Raw genomic sequence first — 16,189 nt, forward strand, 5'->3', positions numbered from 1 at the left:
ATTCACTGGAGTTTAGAAGGATGAGGGGTGAATCTTATAGAAACATATAAAATTATAAAAGGTCTGGACAAGCTAGATGCAGGAAAAATTTTCCCAATGTTGGGTGAATCCAGAACCAGGGGCCGCAGTCTTAGAATAAAGGGCAGGTCATTTAAGACTGAGGTGAGAAAAAAACTTTTTCACCCAGAGAGTTGTGAATTTATGGAATTCCCTGCCACAGAGGGCAGTGGAGGCCAAGTCACTGGATGGATTTAAGAGAGAGTTAGATAGAGCTCTAACGGCTAGTGGAGTCGAGGGATATGGGGAGAAGGCAGGCATGGGTTATTGGTAGGGATGATCAGCCATGATCACAATGAATGGCGGTGCTGGCTCGAAGGGCCGAATGGCCTCCTCCTGCACCTATTTTCTGTGTTTCTAAGTTTCTATGTCGACCTGATGTCGGCAAAAGGCCTCTGTGTTGCAAAGGGCCTGTTTTCATACTGTGTGACTATCCATTCTAATTCCGTGTGTGCTAATCCAAGTCATAGGTCTACTACTTTTCAAAGGCCTTTTGACAGTCTCCTGCTGCCATTTCTTGTTTGCTGTTATTCCATCAAAGAATGTAAAAGGTCAATAAAACGTGATCCCTTTTGAAATCTGTGCTGTGCTCGATTATAATTTCAGCTTTAAGCCTTTTTTTTTGTATTACTATAAGCACGCTAATCCTTTTTCAACAACTGATTTTAAACTATAGTGCCTTGGTATTTCTCTTTCACTTAAATATTACATAGCTTTTAGCTTGCAGCCAATATTAGTTTAGTTTACAAGTCTGAAGAAGTGTTTCGGCCCGAAACGTCGCCTAATTCCTTCGCTCCATAGATGCTGCTGCACCCGCTGAGTTTCTCCAGCAATTTTGTGTACCTATTAGTTTAGTTTAGTTTAGTTTATTGTTGCGAGCTAACCAGTCAGTGGAAAGACAATACATGATTACAATCGAGCCATTCACAGTGCATGATAAGGTGATAAGGGAATAAGGTTTAGTGCAAGGTAAAGCCAGTAAAGTCTGATCAGTCTGAAGAAGGGTTTTGGCCCGAAACGTTGCCTATTTCCTTCGCTCCATAGATGCTGCCGCACCCGCTGAGTTTCTCCAGCACTTTTGTCTACCAAAGTCCGATCAAAGATAGTCCGAGGGTTACCAATGAGATTCAGGACTGCTCTCTCTGGTTGTGGTAGGATGATTCAGTCTCCTGACAACAGCTGGGAAGAAACTGTCCCTGAATCTGGAGTTGTGCGTTTTCACACTTCTGTACCTCTTGCCCAATGGGAGAGGGGAGAAGAGGGAGTGGCCAGGGTGTGGCACGTCCTTGATTATGCTGCTGGCCTTGCGGAGGCAGCACGAGGTATAAATGGAGTCATTCAGAAGGGAGGTTGGTTTGTATGATGGTCTGGGCTGCGTCCACAATTCGCTGCAATTTCACGCGGACTTGGATGGAGCGTTTCCAAACCGAGCCGCAATGCATCCCAATAAAACGCTTTCTATGGCGGATCTCACAATCACAATAATACTTTATTAGCCAAGTATGTTTTGCAACATACGAGGAATTTCATTTGCCAAGTCTGTCATACAATAAAAATCAACGGAACGCAAATAACACATTTGAACATGAACATCCACCAGAGTGACTCCTCCACATTCCTCACTGTGATGGAAGGTGAAAAAAAAATGTAGAATATCTCGGCACTATCCACATAAGTATAGTCAGTGTTATGCTAATGAAAGGTAACTTCTGCTATCTCCTCCCTAACTCAGACAACGAGGCCTACAAGCAGTAAAATTCAATCAGGAGGAAAGTCAAATTTGCCGGAGAACTAGGATGGGGGAGGTATGGAGAGAGGGGGAAAGCAAGGGTGACTTGAAGTTAGAGAAGTCAATATTCATACCGCTGGTGTGTAAGCTGCCAAAGTGAAATATGAGGTGCTATTCCACCAATATGCATTGGGCCTCACTCTGAAAGTGGAGGAGGGCCCGAGACAGACAATACAACACTCTAAAGCCCCTGTCCCACTTAGAAAACCTGAACGGAAACCTCTGGAGACTTTGCACCCCACCCAAGGTTTCCGTGCGGTTCCCGGAGGTTGCAGATGGTTGCCGGAGGTTGCAGGTAGTGGAAGCAGGTAGGGAGACTGACAAAAACCTCCGGGAACCGCACGGAAACCTTGGGTGGGGCGCAAAGTCTCCAGAGGTTTACGTTCAGGTTTCCTAAGTGGGACAGGGGCATTAATTACAATATATCAATGAAAAAAATGTTCACAATAATTCTTTGAAGCATCAATTGTTCATAAAAAGCAAGAACATAGAGGCTGAAAATTAGTGTTGTCCATTCAATGAATATACTGGTGCCTTGTGCCAATTAGAATTAGACCGTCCATTAAAGGAACAGGTGCCAACTGCAATATAACAGGGACATGAATTTGTATCATGTGTAGATAAATGAATGAAGTGATATGAAGAACGAACTGATAAATAAATATTAAAACATCACACACAATAACATCTGTGGGGTGGAGATAACTGTATTCATTACCGATAGCATAAAGTAGCAGTAGATGGAAAGATGTATTTAATGTGAGATGCTAAGAGACAGATGTTTTCTCTCTCCATCCCCTCCCCCTTCCCAGTTCTCCCACCAGTCTTACTGTCTCCGACTACATTCTATCTTTGTCCCGCCCACTCCCCTGACAGTCTGAGGAAGGGTTTCGACCCGAAACGCCGCTCATTTCTTCTCTCCAGAGATTCTGCCTGTCCCGCTGAGTTACGCCTGTAATTTTGGGTCTACCTTTGCTTCAGATATTAATTTAGTTTCGAGATACAGCGCGGAAACAGGCCCTTCAGTCCACCGAGTCTGCACCGACCAGCGACCCCCGCACGTTAACACAAGCCTGCACACACTAGGGACAATTTACACTGAGAGACCAAGTATACAAACCCGAGCTGTACGTCTTTGGAGTGTGGGAGGAAACCGAAGAGCTCGGAAAAAATCCACGCAGGTCATGGGGAGAACGTACAAACTTCCGTGCAGACAGCACCCATTGTCAGGATCGAACCCAGATCTCCGGCGCTGTAAGCGCTGGAAGGCAGCAACTTTACCGCTGCGCCACCGTGCTGCCCGGTGAAAAGATATTAGCGAAAGGGGATAAATTATAAAGATAAATGTATTTAAGATTCAAATGCAGAGGTAACGGATAGGGGCGGCACAGTTGCACAGAGTTGCTGCCATGCAGCGCCAAAGACCCGGGTTCGATCCTGACTGCGGGTGTTGTCTAAACGGAGTTTGTACGTTCTCCCTATGACCACGTGGGTCTTCTCCGGGGTGCTCCGGCTTCCTCCCACTTTCCAATGACATGCGGATTTGTAGGCAGGAAGAGTCAAGAGAGAGTCAAGAGAGTCAATTTAATTGTCATTTGGACCCCTTGAGGTCCAAACGAAATGCCGTTTCTGCAGCCATACATTACAAACAAATAGACCCCAGACACAACATAATTTACATTTTACATAAACATCCATCACATTGCTGTGATGGAAGGCCAAAAAAAACTTATCTCTCCACGGCACTCCCCCCCCCCCCCCCCTCCCCCCCGATGTCAGAGTCAAAGTCAAAGAATAGTCCATTCTACATTTTCTTTCAACTGTGTCTGCTTTGATCTCTCTCATTCACACTTTACCCTTCCACATCTCTGTGTCTCCCACTACCCTGACTCTCAGTCTGAAGAAGGGTCTCGACTCGAAATGTCACCTATTCCTTCCGTCCAGAGATGCTGCCCGTCCCGCTGAGTTACTCCAGCATTTTGTGTCTATCTTCAGAATAAACCAGCATCTGCAGGTTTTGTGGGGTTTGTTTTCAGCTGTTGCAGACTACAGCATCTGCAGTCTCTGGTGTCTCCTTCTTAATGAGAATGATGCTATTTTATATCGGGCTGCACCAAATGTTTCTGGAGATAAGCTCTCAGCTGCTTTTCTCTTCAGCAACAAAGGAAATGTAAGCCGTAATGCAGGAGACGCTCAGTTGAAGCAAAGAGGTTGACAGCAGAGGCTCGACAGCACAGTGTTGTCAGTCCCATCCCACCGCACAGCAGCGTCTCACACTGTCAAAGCCACTCATGCTTTGATAATGATTGAAAGAACAAAGATCTTCCACTCACCTCGTGAATTTAAGGACTTCAAAACAACATAAACCATGGCGCAGCGGCAGTGTTGCTGTGTTCCTGGGCTGCCCCAGATTATTGTTCACAAAACCCAACAATTTGAAGAAGGGTCTCGACCCGAAACGCCACCCATTCCTTCTCTCCAGAGACGCTGCCTGTCCCGCTGAGTTACTCCAGCTTTTTGTGCCTATCTTCGGTTTAAACCAGCATCTGCAGTTCCTTCCGACACAATCTGTTAATTTGTTTTGTTTAGCGATACAGCACGTAAACAGGCCCCTTCTGCCCACCGAGTCCACTCTGACCAGCTTTCCCTGCACAATGATACGACCCTACACACACACTAGGGACAATTTACACTTATACCAAGTGCACAAACCCAAGTCTTAAGGGGTTGGACAGGCCAGATGCAGGAAGATTGTTCCCGATGTTGGGGAAGTCCAGAACAAGGGGTCACAGTTTAAGGATAAGGGGGAAATCTTTTAGGACCGAGATGAGGAAAACAATTTTCACACAGAGAGTGGTGAATCTCTGGAATTCTCTGCCATAGAAGGTAGTTGAGGCCAGTTCATTGGCTATATTTAAGAGGGAGTTAGATGTGGCCCTTGTGGCTAAAGGGATCAGGGGGTATGGAGAGAAGGCAGGTAGAGGATACCGAGTTGGATGATCAGCCATGATCATATTGAATGGCGGTGCAGGCTCGAAGGGCCGAATGGCCTACTCTTGCACCTATTTTCCATGTTTCTAAGCCAATTAACCTACAAACCTGCACGTCTTTGGAGTGTGGGAGGAGACTGAAAATCTCAGAGAGAATGCACGCAGGTCACGGGGAGAACGTACAAACTCTGTACAGACAGCACCCGCAGTCGGGATCGAACCCGGGTCTACGTCACTGCAAGCGCTGTGAGGCGGCAACTCTACCAATGCGCCCCTGCCGCACTTAAATCGTTGGGCGACAAAAGGTTATTTGAATTTGAAGGTGTAAAATCCGAGCATTCCCTTCCTCTCAAACAAGTACCAGAAAGTGAATTAATAAAAATGACAAATTGTATTCATGAGAACCAGCAAAGCAAATCAAAAAATACATTTGCCAAATAAAACAGGATCCGTTCAACGTCAGTGATTTGGAGAACATTGTATTACATTCAGATTTGAGAATACATCAAAGGTCGACACAAAACCCTGGAGTAACTCTGCGGGTCAGGCAACATCTCTGGAGGAAAGGAATAGGTGACATTTCGGGTTGAGACCCTTCTTCAGACTGATGTAAGGGGAATGGAGACACTCAGTCTGAAGAAAGGTCTCGATCCGAAACGTCACCCATTCCTTCTCTCCAGAGATGCTGCCTGTCCTGCTGAGTTACTCCAGCTTTTCGTGTCTATCCAAGAATTGTGAAGGGAAAAGAGACGCAAAAAGCTGGAGTAAATTAGCGGGTGAGGCAGCATCCCTGGAGAGAAGGAATGAGTGACGTTTTGAGACCCTTCTCGACCTGAAACGTCAACCATTCCTTCTCTCCAGAGGTGCTGTCTAGCCCGCTGAGTTTCTCCAGCCTTTTTGTTGTCTGCCTTTGGATTAAACCAGCATCTGCAGTTCCTTCCTACACATTGAGAGTACATTGCTTGGTTGTCCTCGGACACAGAGCCAAGGATTACAATTCAGGGGTCGGCAACCTTGTTCTGCATAGGGCCAGGATGCATGTCTGTGAGCGGGTGGCGGGCCATGTCTATCACATGTACACATTGGATCCCGCCCCCATCCCTCCCCGGATGGCAGGCATCAAATCACGTGTTCACAGAAGGTAGACAAAAATGCTGGAGAAACTCAGCGGGTGAGGCAGCCTCATGCAATCCTTGCATGTCTCACCCGCTGAGTTTCTCCAGTATTTTTGTCTACCATAAATATTTCCAGCATCTGCAGTTCTTTGTTAAGCGTGTTCACAGAAGGTGCGTGGCCGTGCCGGCGGCTTTGCACAGGAAGCGGTACAGCCAGAGTTCGGTGCTCGGACGCGTTCGGCGGGCCGGATGATTAGAGGGGAAAAAAATTTGCCAGCGGGCCGGATGATTTCGTGTTACGGGCCGCATTCGGCCCGGGGGCCGTAGGTTGCCGACCCCTGGATTACATGCACAGTTATATCACGTAGCAGACTGTGAAATGCAGCTTACTTTTCACTGTGGCAGTTCGGGTGCAGTTGTACAGGATAGCGAGCTCTCCAAACACCTTTGCCGGTCCCATGGTGCATAACTTGATATCTTCTTTCGTCACTTCAACTTTGCCCTCTGGAGAAAAAAAAAACAAACACTCTTATTTAAAAGTCTGAAGAAGGGTCGCCACACAAGATGCAGCCAAGAGGGTGGCCATGGTGGCGCAGAGGCAGAGTTGCTGCCTAATGCCCCTGTTCCACTTAGGAAACCTGAACGGAAACCTCTGGTTTGCGCCCCACCCAGGTTTCCGTGCGGTTCCCGGAGGTTGCAGGTGGGCAGGTAGAAAGACTGCAAAAACCTCCGGAAAGGCTTGGTGGGGCCCAAAGTCTCCAGAGGTTGCCGTTCAGGTTTCCTAAGTGGGACAGGGCTGCCTACAGCGCAGGACTGGAGACCCGGGTTCGATTTAGGGTGTTGTCTATAAAGATTACCTGCTTGGGAAACCTCCAAGGACGTACATGAGGTTAACCTCTGGAGACTGTGGTCGATAGTGTTAGTGTGCGGGGGCTGGTCAGTGTGGGCTCAGTCAAGGGCCTGTTTCCCTGCGGTATCTCAAAACTAAATTAAACCAAACTAAACTATCCATGTTCGCCAGAAATATCCCACTGAGTTACTCCCGCACTTTGACAGCACTGGACCTGTACTCGCTGGATTTTAGAAGAATGAGGGGGGAACCTCATTGAAACTTATTGAATAGTGAAAGGCTTGGATAGAGTGGATAGAGTGGATGTGGAGAGGATGTTTCCACTAGTGGGAGAGTCTAGGATTAGAGGTCATAGCCTCAGCATGAAAGGTCGTTCATTTAGGACGGAGATGAGGGGGAATTTCTTTAGCCAGAGGGTGGTGAATCTGTGGGATTATTTGCCACAGAAGGCTGTGAAGGCCAAAACAATGGATATTTTTGGCAGAGATGGATAGATACGGTACTTAGTTAGTACAGGTGTCAGAGGTTACGGGAATAAAGTGGGAAAATGGTGTTAGGAGGGAGATATTGACCAGCCGTGATTGAATGGCAGGATAGACTTGATGGGCCAGATGGCCTAATTCTGCTCCTATCACTTATGACCTAATGACCTTTGGGCTATTTTATGTAAACCAACGTCTGCCGTTCCTTGTGTCGACACGCATTTTTATTTCCTGCTTACGCTCAATTTGGTTCTAGTATTTCTTACGGCACGGTGGCACAGCGGTAGAGTTGCTGCCTCACTGTTCCAGAGACACGGGTTCAATCCTGACTACGGGTGGGTGCTGTCTGTACGGAGTTTGCACGTTCTCCTCGCAACATTTCGGAACCATTAAGAGAAGTACATGAATAAGATAGGATCAGAGGGACGTGGGCCAAATGCAGGCGGGACCAGTGTAGATGGGGCATGTTGTTTAGCATGGACAAGTCGGGCCAAAGGGCCTGTTTCCTCGCTGTTTGTGTTTTGAACTCTATGAGACAATAGACAATAGACAATAGGTGCAGGATTAGGCCATTTGACCTTTCGAGCCAGCACCGCCATTTAATGTGATCATGGCTGATCATCCCCAATCAGTATGTGGGCGGCGCGACTGACGTTGCAGAGGCCTCTGCAGTCTGTCTGGTTTTTTTTTTTTGTCCCGTTGAGTGTATAGTTTATAGTGGTTTTTCTCCCGCCCGAATTGCAGGGTTGAAAATGACCTGGAACGGGACCTTACATCGCCCGGCACGGCTTTAACGGCCACGGGACTTGCTAGTGCCCGCCAGGGGCTCCAACGTCAAGACCCGGAGCGCGACCTTGCATCGCCCGGCACGGCCTTAATAGCCGCAGGACTTACCATCGCCCGCCAGGGGCTTTGACTTTGACATCGGGAGAAGAATGGAGAGCAGGGGAGAGACAAGACTTTGCCTTCCATCACAGTGAGGAGGAGATTCACTGTGATGGATGTTTGTGTAAATTGTGTTGGTGTGTGTCTGGGTTCTTTTCTTTGTTGTATGACTGCAGAAACCAAATTTTGTTTGAACTTCATTTGAGGTTCAAATGACAATAAACGGTATTGTATTGTACCCTGTCCTGCCTTCTCCCCATATCCCCTGACTCCGCGATCTTTAAGAGCCCTATCTAGCTCTCTCTCTCTCGAAAGTATCAAGAGAACCGGCCTCCACCGCCCTCCGAGGCAGAGAATTCCACAGACTCGCCACTCTCTGTGAGAATAAGAGAGGTTTAACTCCTCCCTTCTAACTGGGAATAAATCAACATTGAAAATGGCAGGCACTTGAAACGAGTAGGTCTAAATACGACTGCCACTCTGCATGTGTGACACGCTCAAGTGGGATTGATTTTATTAAAAATATACGATGCACAATCAATTTTTCAGGGACTGTGTGTTGACAACAGATAAAAGGCCTTCAATGGCAAAGGTTGTTCCTACATAACCCAATAGAATAACAAATATCATTCCCGCTGTCTCTTTGTAAAATGGAATGTATTCTGATGACCCTGCATCTTGCCGATAGCAGACACATTAAACAAAGCTATCATTACGATCACAAAAGCATCAGTATTTAATTGGACACAGACACTGGTGAGAAATCAATGTGAATTGCACCCATCTTTCTCTCGTGTAAACGAGTCCTTCATGAAGATTCATTCACCCGTCCCTTTTTCTCCAGAGATGCTCCAGCTAATATTTGCAGTTTGAAGAATAACTTTTAACACTGAACTTAGCATTTGACTTTAACACCGGCACGTGTTAAAGTGGCACGGCGGCGCAGCGGTAGAGCTGCTGCCTTACGGGCCTGTCCCACTTACGCAACTTTTTCGGCCGGTACCCGTCATAGCTCGTTACAGGTCTCGTCAACATGTTGAAAATCCAACGGTGGCCAGAACAAGGTACGACTCTTTGGGCGATTACTCACGACCATACAGGCTTCACCCAGCGACGTGTCGCCTGTATGGTCGTGAGTCGTCTCCTCAATCGCCCAAAGAGTCATAGCGGCTTTCTGGTTGCCGCTGAATTTTCAACATGTTGAAAATTTTCGGCGACCTGCAGCGACCTATGACGGGTGTCGGCAGTCGCCGAAAAAGTCGCATAACTGGGACAGGCCCATTACAGCGCCAGAGACCCGGGTTCGATCCTGACTTCGGATGCTTGTCTGTATGGAGTTTGTACGTTCTCCCCGTGACCAGCGTGAGTTTTCACCGACTGCTCTACAAGCGGGGCACATAAATATCCCTCCTCCCTCGCCTCCATCCAGGGACCCCAGCAGTCCTTCCAGGCGAGACATAGGTTCACGGGCACCTCCTCTAACCTCATCTACTGCATCCGGCGGTCCCCCTGAAGCCTCTTGTACTTCGACAAATCCAAGCATAGACTTGGAGACCACTTTGCCGAACACTCGCGCTCAATCCGACAAGGCCTGCTGCATCACCCGGTTGCCAACCGTTTCAACTCCCCATCCCCACACTGACCTTTCTGCCCAGGGCCTCCTCCTTTGCCCGTGAGGCCAAATGGAGGAATGGGACCTCATATTCTGTTTTGGTAGCTCACAACCCTACGGTATGAACATTGAAGTCTCCAATTTTAAATAAATCTCTAACAACCCCCCCTCCCTGCCCTTAGTAACACACTTTTTCAAATAAAATACTTCTGGTCAAGCTCACCGGATTTAATTAATGGTGCACAAAGCATCAGAGATTTGCAAGAACCAGGTTGCTAATCTCAATGGAATTTCTCCAGCTCTTTGACTCCCAGTCATTCGTGAGTCAATGTTTGCAGAAAATTTGTTGTGAACAGAACGAGGCATCTGGATTTGCATTTTAATTATCCAGAAATGTATTTCTCACAAGGCAAATGAAGATATGAAGGGCCTGTCCCACTTAAGCGACTTTTTAGGGGAGTGCAGGAGACTCTGCGTTCGCTACATGGTCACCACATGTTCGCTGGTGGTCTCTGGTGAGTCTCCTTCACAGTCGCAAGGAGTTCCCGCATTCTGGGAACTAGTCGCGGCCTCAGTATGGTCGCCATGGAGAAAATCGATACTTTTGTAGTCGTAGGTGCAGTTGTAGTGGGGTCGCCAATGTCGTTGTAGGTAGTCGCGGTAGTCGTAGGTAGTTTTAGTTAATCTCCTTTGCTGACCGGTCATTTTCATTGACTCATTGCGAAAAAAAAAACGTTAGCACGAGTTTTCAGAACCAAGGATAACCGACCGGTAATGTTAAATGTCCGCCAAACTTCACAGCTGTGTATCTCTGGCTTATTAAAAGTTGTCTGGCTTCTTAATAGTTTCTCCACTCCTTCTCCCCCCTTGTCCCCCCCTTCTCCCCTCCCTCCCCCTCTTTCAAAGGACTTACCGTACTCTGTGCTAGCTGTCTTACCCTTCCTGATCATCGTGGTGTGTGTCTGTATCACCTTGGCTTTGCACCGTGCGAATTTCAGACAGCGCTCCCTCCCTGACCCCCGCCTTTGCGATGTGTTTGTGTGTGTGCGTGCGTGTGTGCGTGCGTGCGTGCATGCGTGTGTGTGTGTGTGTGTGTGTGTGTGTGTGTGCGCGGGTGCGTGTGTGTGTGTGTGTGTGTGTGTGCGTGCGTGCGTGCGTGTGTGTGTGTGTGTGTGTGCGTGTGTGTGTGTGTGTGTGTGTGTGTGTGTGTGTGTGCGTGTGTGTGCGTGCGTGTGTGTGTGTGTGTGTGTGTGCGTGCGTGCGTGCGTGTGTGTGTGCGTGCGTGTGTGTGCGTGTGTGTGTGTGTGTGTGTGTGTGTGTGTGTGTGTGTGCGTGTGTGTGTGTGTGTGTGTGTGTGTGTGTGTGTGTGTGTGTGTGTGTGTGTGTGTGTGTGTGTGTGTGTGTGTGTGTGCGCGTGCGTGCGTGTGTGTGTGTGTGCGTTCCGCTCTGACAGTCGCCGTTCCAGTTCCCGGTTTTTCAGGCGAGTGCCGCGAACTTGACAGTCGCCCGCAGTCCGCTGAAAAGTCGCCTAAGTGGGACAGGCCCTTGAGGCTTCTTAATGTTGACTAGAATGGACCGACGCAACCCCACGTCTTTAGGATGCGGGAGGAATCCGGAGCATCCGGAGAAAACCCATGTGCTCACAGGGTAAACGTGCAAACTCCACAAAGGCAGCATTCGAGGTCGGAGTCTGCCAGTGGCCAAAGATGGCGACATCAGGGGATATATAAAAGTCGACCACATTAGTGTGGAATTGAAGAGATAAATTTAGAGCCGAACGCAGAAGGCAAGGAGATATATTTCCCTTTTATCTGTCTCCCGAAGTTATCAAACAAAGTTCATCTTCGGCTCCTGAAAGGCAATAAATCGTAACCCTCCCTAGAAGCCCAGTGTCTCACAAATGAGTAATAAAAAGAGAAAGCATTTAAAGTCTGCGTTGGGCATGTAGGAGAACGTAAATCCTCTCAGTCTGTTGTAGAAACAAATAAACTTCAGGTACACAAAAATGCTGGAGAAACTCAGCGGGTGCAGCAGCATCTATGGAGCGAAGGAAATAGGCAACGTTTCGGCCCGAAACGTTGCCTATTTCCTTCGCTCCATAGATGCTGCTGCACCCGCTGAGTTTCTCCAGCATTTTTGTGTACCTTCGATTTTCCAGCATCTGCAGTTCCTTCTTAAACAAAGAACTGCTGGAACTGGTTCGTACCAAAGACAGACACAAATTGCTGGGGTAACTCAGCTGGTCGGGCTCTCCCTTGACTAAAGAAATTCCTCCTCATCTTCTTTCTAAAGCTACCTCATTTCATTCTGAGGCCTAGACTCTGGTCCTAGACTCTCACACTTGTGGAAACATCCTCTCCCGCCCTGTTTTGTTCTGGCCTTCTCTATCTTTCAGTCTCTGCAAGGGTTCCGACCGGAAATGTCACCTATTCCTTTTCTCTAGAGATGCTGCCTGAGCCTCTGAGTTACTCCCAGCATTTTGTGTCTGGCTTCGACTTTTCACAACATTACTAGTTCTAGTTTCTGGCTAACACTTAGGCTGACACTCTTTCAGTTTACACCAGCACTCACTCTGGAAGCCATCGTCACTAACTGCAATGATAATTTATAACTAAGCAGTGAGTAAAACCCCTGTATACAGGGCGAGTGCACAACAATGTTCTGGCACATAGAGGCAGCAAACACAAACTGAGGCAGGATTTGCTCCATCCACCTAGCAGTCACTCTGGGAAGCAACAAACTTGGTCCTATGTTCCCGATGAGAACTTGATCTCAGAAGTCGGCTATGGGAATGGATCTGCCTCACAGCGCCAGAGAGCAGGCTTCGATGCTGGTTTAAACCGAAGATAGACGCAACAAGCTGGTGTAACTCAGTGGGACAGGCAGCATCTCTGGAGATAAGGGATGGGTGATGTTTTGGGTCGAGACCCTTTTTCAGACTGAAGAAGCTTGGAAACAGGCCCTTCAGACTGAAGAAGGGTCTCGACCCTAAACATCACCCATTCCTTCTCTCCAGAGATGCTGCCTGTCCCGCTGAGTTACACCAGCTTGTTGTGTCTATTTAAGAATTTTATTGTTCAGTTCCGGTAGATACGACAATAAACACTCTTAACTCTTATGCATGATGCACACCAAGCAAATGTAAATATATACTTGTATAAAAGTATAAATGTAAATAAATAGTACAAATTCTATTCTCCGACCAGTCTGCCTGTCCTCTTGATTAAATGTTACATTGTATGCCTCATTGTCACCTTCCTCTCTGCAAGCTGATCTATTCTACATTTTCATAGAGAGATACAGCGTGGAAATAGGCCCCTCAGCCCAACTTGCCCACACCGGCCAACATGTCTCAGTTACACTAGTCCACCTGCCCGTGTTTGGCCCATATCCCTCCAAACCTGTCCTATCCATGTACCTGTCTGTTTCTTAAATGTTGGGGTAGTCCCAGCTTCGACTACCTCCTCTAGCAGGTTGTTCCATACACCCACCACCACCATTTGTGTGGAATAGGTATCTCTCAAATTCCTATTAAATCTTTTCCTCTTCACCTTAAACCTATGTGCTCTGGTCCTTGATTCCCCTACTCTGGGCAAGAGACTCTGTGCATCTACCTGATCTATTACCCTCATGATTTTATACACCTCTATAAGATCACCCCCCTATTCCTCCTGCGCTCCAAGGAATAGAATCCCAGTCTGCTCAACATCTCACTTTAGTTCAGATCCTCTAGTCCTGGCAACATCCTGGTAAATCTTCTCTGTACCCTTTCCAGCTTGACAACATCTTACCTATAACATGGTCCCCAGAACTGTATCTCCACATCTCTCATCTCTAAAATAATTTTGAACCTTATAATTTGGGCAAATTTTACATGAAATGAAAATATAATCTCAGTGATATTATTCTGAAGTTGCTGCAAAACGTTAGGTATTCTTCAAAGATGGAACAGACCCAGCCTAAAATGTCACCTATCCATGTTCTCCAGAGATGCTGGCTGACCCGCTGAGTTACTCCAGCACCTAGTGTCCTTTTTTAAACAAAGGTATTCACTATTTTCACAGTACAAGTAGGAATGACCTACTTCCCTCGGGAAATTGGTGCAGTACAAAGATCATATAGTTAAAATTACTTGTCGAAAATATTGTTTTGGTTCCTTAATCGAGTTAAGTAAGTGTCATATTTTGCACTGTTGACAGGTTGTTTTTATAATGGATTCTAAAGTATTCCCATGTCTCCTTTGGTTACTAAATATAGGATTGGCTAAACAATATGTCCTATAAGTTATGCAAACATTGGCAGTTTCCCAGAACTTATCCATAGGATGAAATGGGACACTATTGCAAAGCATTATGAAGCTATCTATGGGAAGACCTGCCTATGGGTGGCACAGTGGCGCAGTGGTAGAGTTTATGCCGTACAGCACCAGAGACTCGGGTTCGATCCTTACTACGGGTGTATCTGTATGGAGTTTCTACTTTCTTTCTGTGATCTGGGGATATGGGGAGAAAGCAGGAACGGGGAACTGATTTTGGATGATCAGCCATGATCATATTGAATAGCGGCGGTGCTGGCTTGAAGGGTCGAATGACCTACTCCTGCACCTATTTTCTATTTTTCTATCACAAAGGTTTACTCCGGGTGCTCTGATTAACTCCCACACTCCAAAGACGTGCAGGTTTGTAGGGTGTGTCGGAAAGAACTGCAGATGCTGGTTTAAATTGAAGGTAAACACAAAATGCCGGAGTAACTCAGACTGAAGAAGGGTCATGACCCGAAACATCACCGATTCCTTCTCTCCAGAGATGCGGCCTGCCCCGCTGAGTTACTCCAGCATTTTGTGTCTCCCCTGGTTTGTAGGTTAATTGGCCTCAGTAAAAAATTGTAAATTTGTCTTTAGAGTGTGGGATAGTGTTAGTGTACTGGGTGATTGTTGGTTGGCGCAGACTCGCTGCACTACATCTCCAAGTCCAAACTTAGTCTAAAGTCTAAAGTTTAAATTGGCGGGGCAGCTTAAAGCAGAATTCTACCGAAAATTGAAATTTGTTTGAAAATGTGTTACATGTGTTACCCAAAGAGTATTTTTTGGAGACACTTTTTGGAAGTCTAGATACTTTTGTGATGTTGGAATAGCAACAACTGATTAATCAACTGCAAAAAGCACAATTTAACATCGGATTTTAGTGATCTGGATTATGATGTAAATTTCGTCAAAGTATTTTTGTGCTCTTGAGATGCCAACGTTGCACTTTAGTTTAGTTTAGTTTAGTTTAGTTTATAGATACAGCGCGGAAACAGGCACTTCGGGCCACCGAGTTCACACCGACCTGCGATCCCCACACACTAACACTATCCTACACACACTAGGGACAATTTTTACATTTACACCAAGCCAATTAACCTACAAACCAGTATGCCTTTGGAGTGTGGGAGGTAATCTTGGAGAAAACCCACGTGGTCACGGGGAGAACGTACAAATTCCATACTGACAGCACCCGTAGTCGGGATCGAACCCGGGTCTCCGGCGCTGCAAGCGCTGTAAGGCAGCAACTCTACCGCTGTGCCACCAGGGCTGCCTCTTTATTCCCATTAGAATATTGAACATAAGAAAGCAAAGCACAGCAACAAGCCCTTCAGCCCGCAATGTCTGTGCCGAACAAGATGCCAAGATAATTAATCTCATCAGCCTGTACATGATACACAGCCCTCCATTCCCTGCATAGCCATGTGCCTATTTAAAATCCTCTTAGGTGCCCCAATCGTACCTGCCTCCACAGCCACCCCTGGCAGCTCTTTCCAGACCGAGTTTTTTTCAGTCTGAGTTACTCCGGCATTTTGTGTTTACCTTCAATTTAAACCAGCATCTGCAGCATCTGCAGTTCTTTCCGACACACCCTACAAACCTGCACGTTCCAGACAGAAGCATAGAAACATAGAAAATAGGTGCAGGGGGAGGCTATTTGGCCCTGCGAGCCAGCACCGCCATTCATTGTGATCATGGCTGATCATCCCCAATCAATAACACGTACCTGCCTTCTCCCCTTATCCCTTCATTCCGCTAGCCCCTAGAGCTCTATCTAACTCACGTTTAAATTCATCCAGTGAATTGGCCTCCACTGCCTTCTGTGGCAGAGAATTCCACAAATTCACAACTCTCTCGGTGAAAACGTTTTTTCTCTTCTCAGTTTTAAATGGCCTCCCCTTTATTCTTAAGACTGTGGCCCCTGCTTCTGGACTCCCCCAACATTGTGAACATTTTTCTTACATCTAGCGTGTCCAGTCCTTTTATACTGTAAGGGTTAAACTGACTGTGAGCTGAAACTGGAGTCGTCAGCTACATTAGCAGCACGGCATTTTGAACCCTGCTTCGGAAAACAAGTAGATGTTTTTCGAAGAATGCTTGGGCTAA

At 46.9% G+C, this 16,189-nt stretch overlaps 1 protein-coding gene across 1 annotated transcript in view; it reads right to left on the reverse strand.

Annotated features, from left to right (window-relative positions):
• The window catches only part of prkg1b (protein kinase cGMP-dependent 1b), a 367,427-nt gene that overhangs the window by 226,623 nt on the left and 124,615 nt on the right, over positions 1-16,189 (reverse strand). Inside the window, exon 3 of the mRNA XM_055647248.1 lies at positions 6,342-6,455. Within this exon, the coding sequence (XP_055503223.1) occupies positions 6,342-6,455 (114 nt within the window). The remainder of the gene's footprint in view (positions 1-6,341; positions 6,456-16,189) is intronic.

The sequence above is a fragment of the Leucoraja erinacea genome, chromosome 15 (assembly GCF_028641065.1).
Source record: "Leucoraja erinacea ecotype New England chromosome 15, Leri_hhj_1, whole genome shotgun sequence".
Lineage (NCBI taxonomy): Eukaryota > Metazoa > Chordata > Chondrichthyes > Rajiformes > Rajidae > Leucoraja > Leucoraja erinaceus.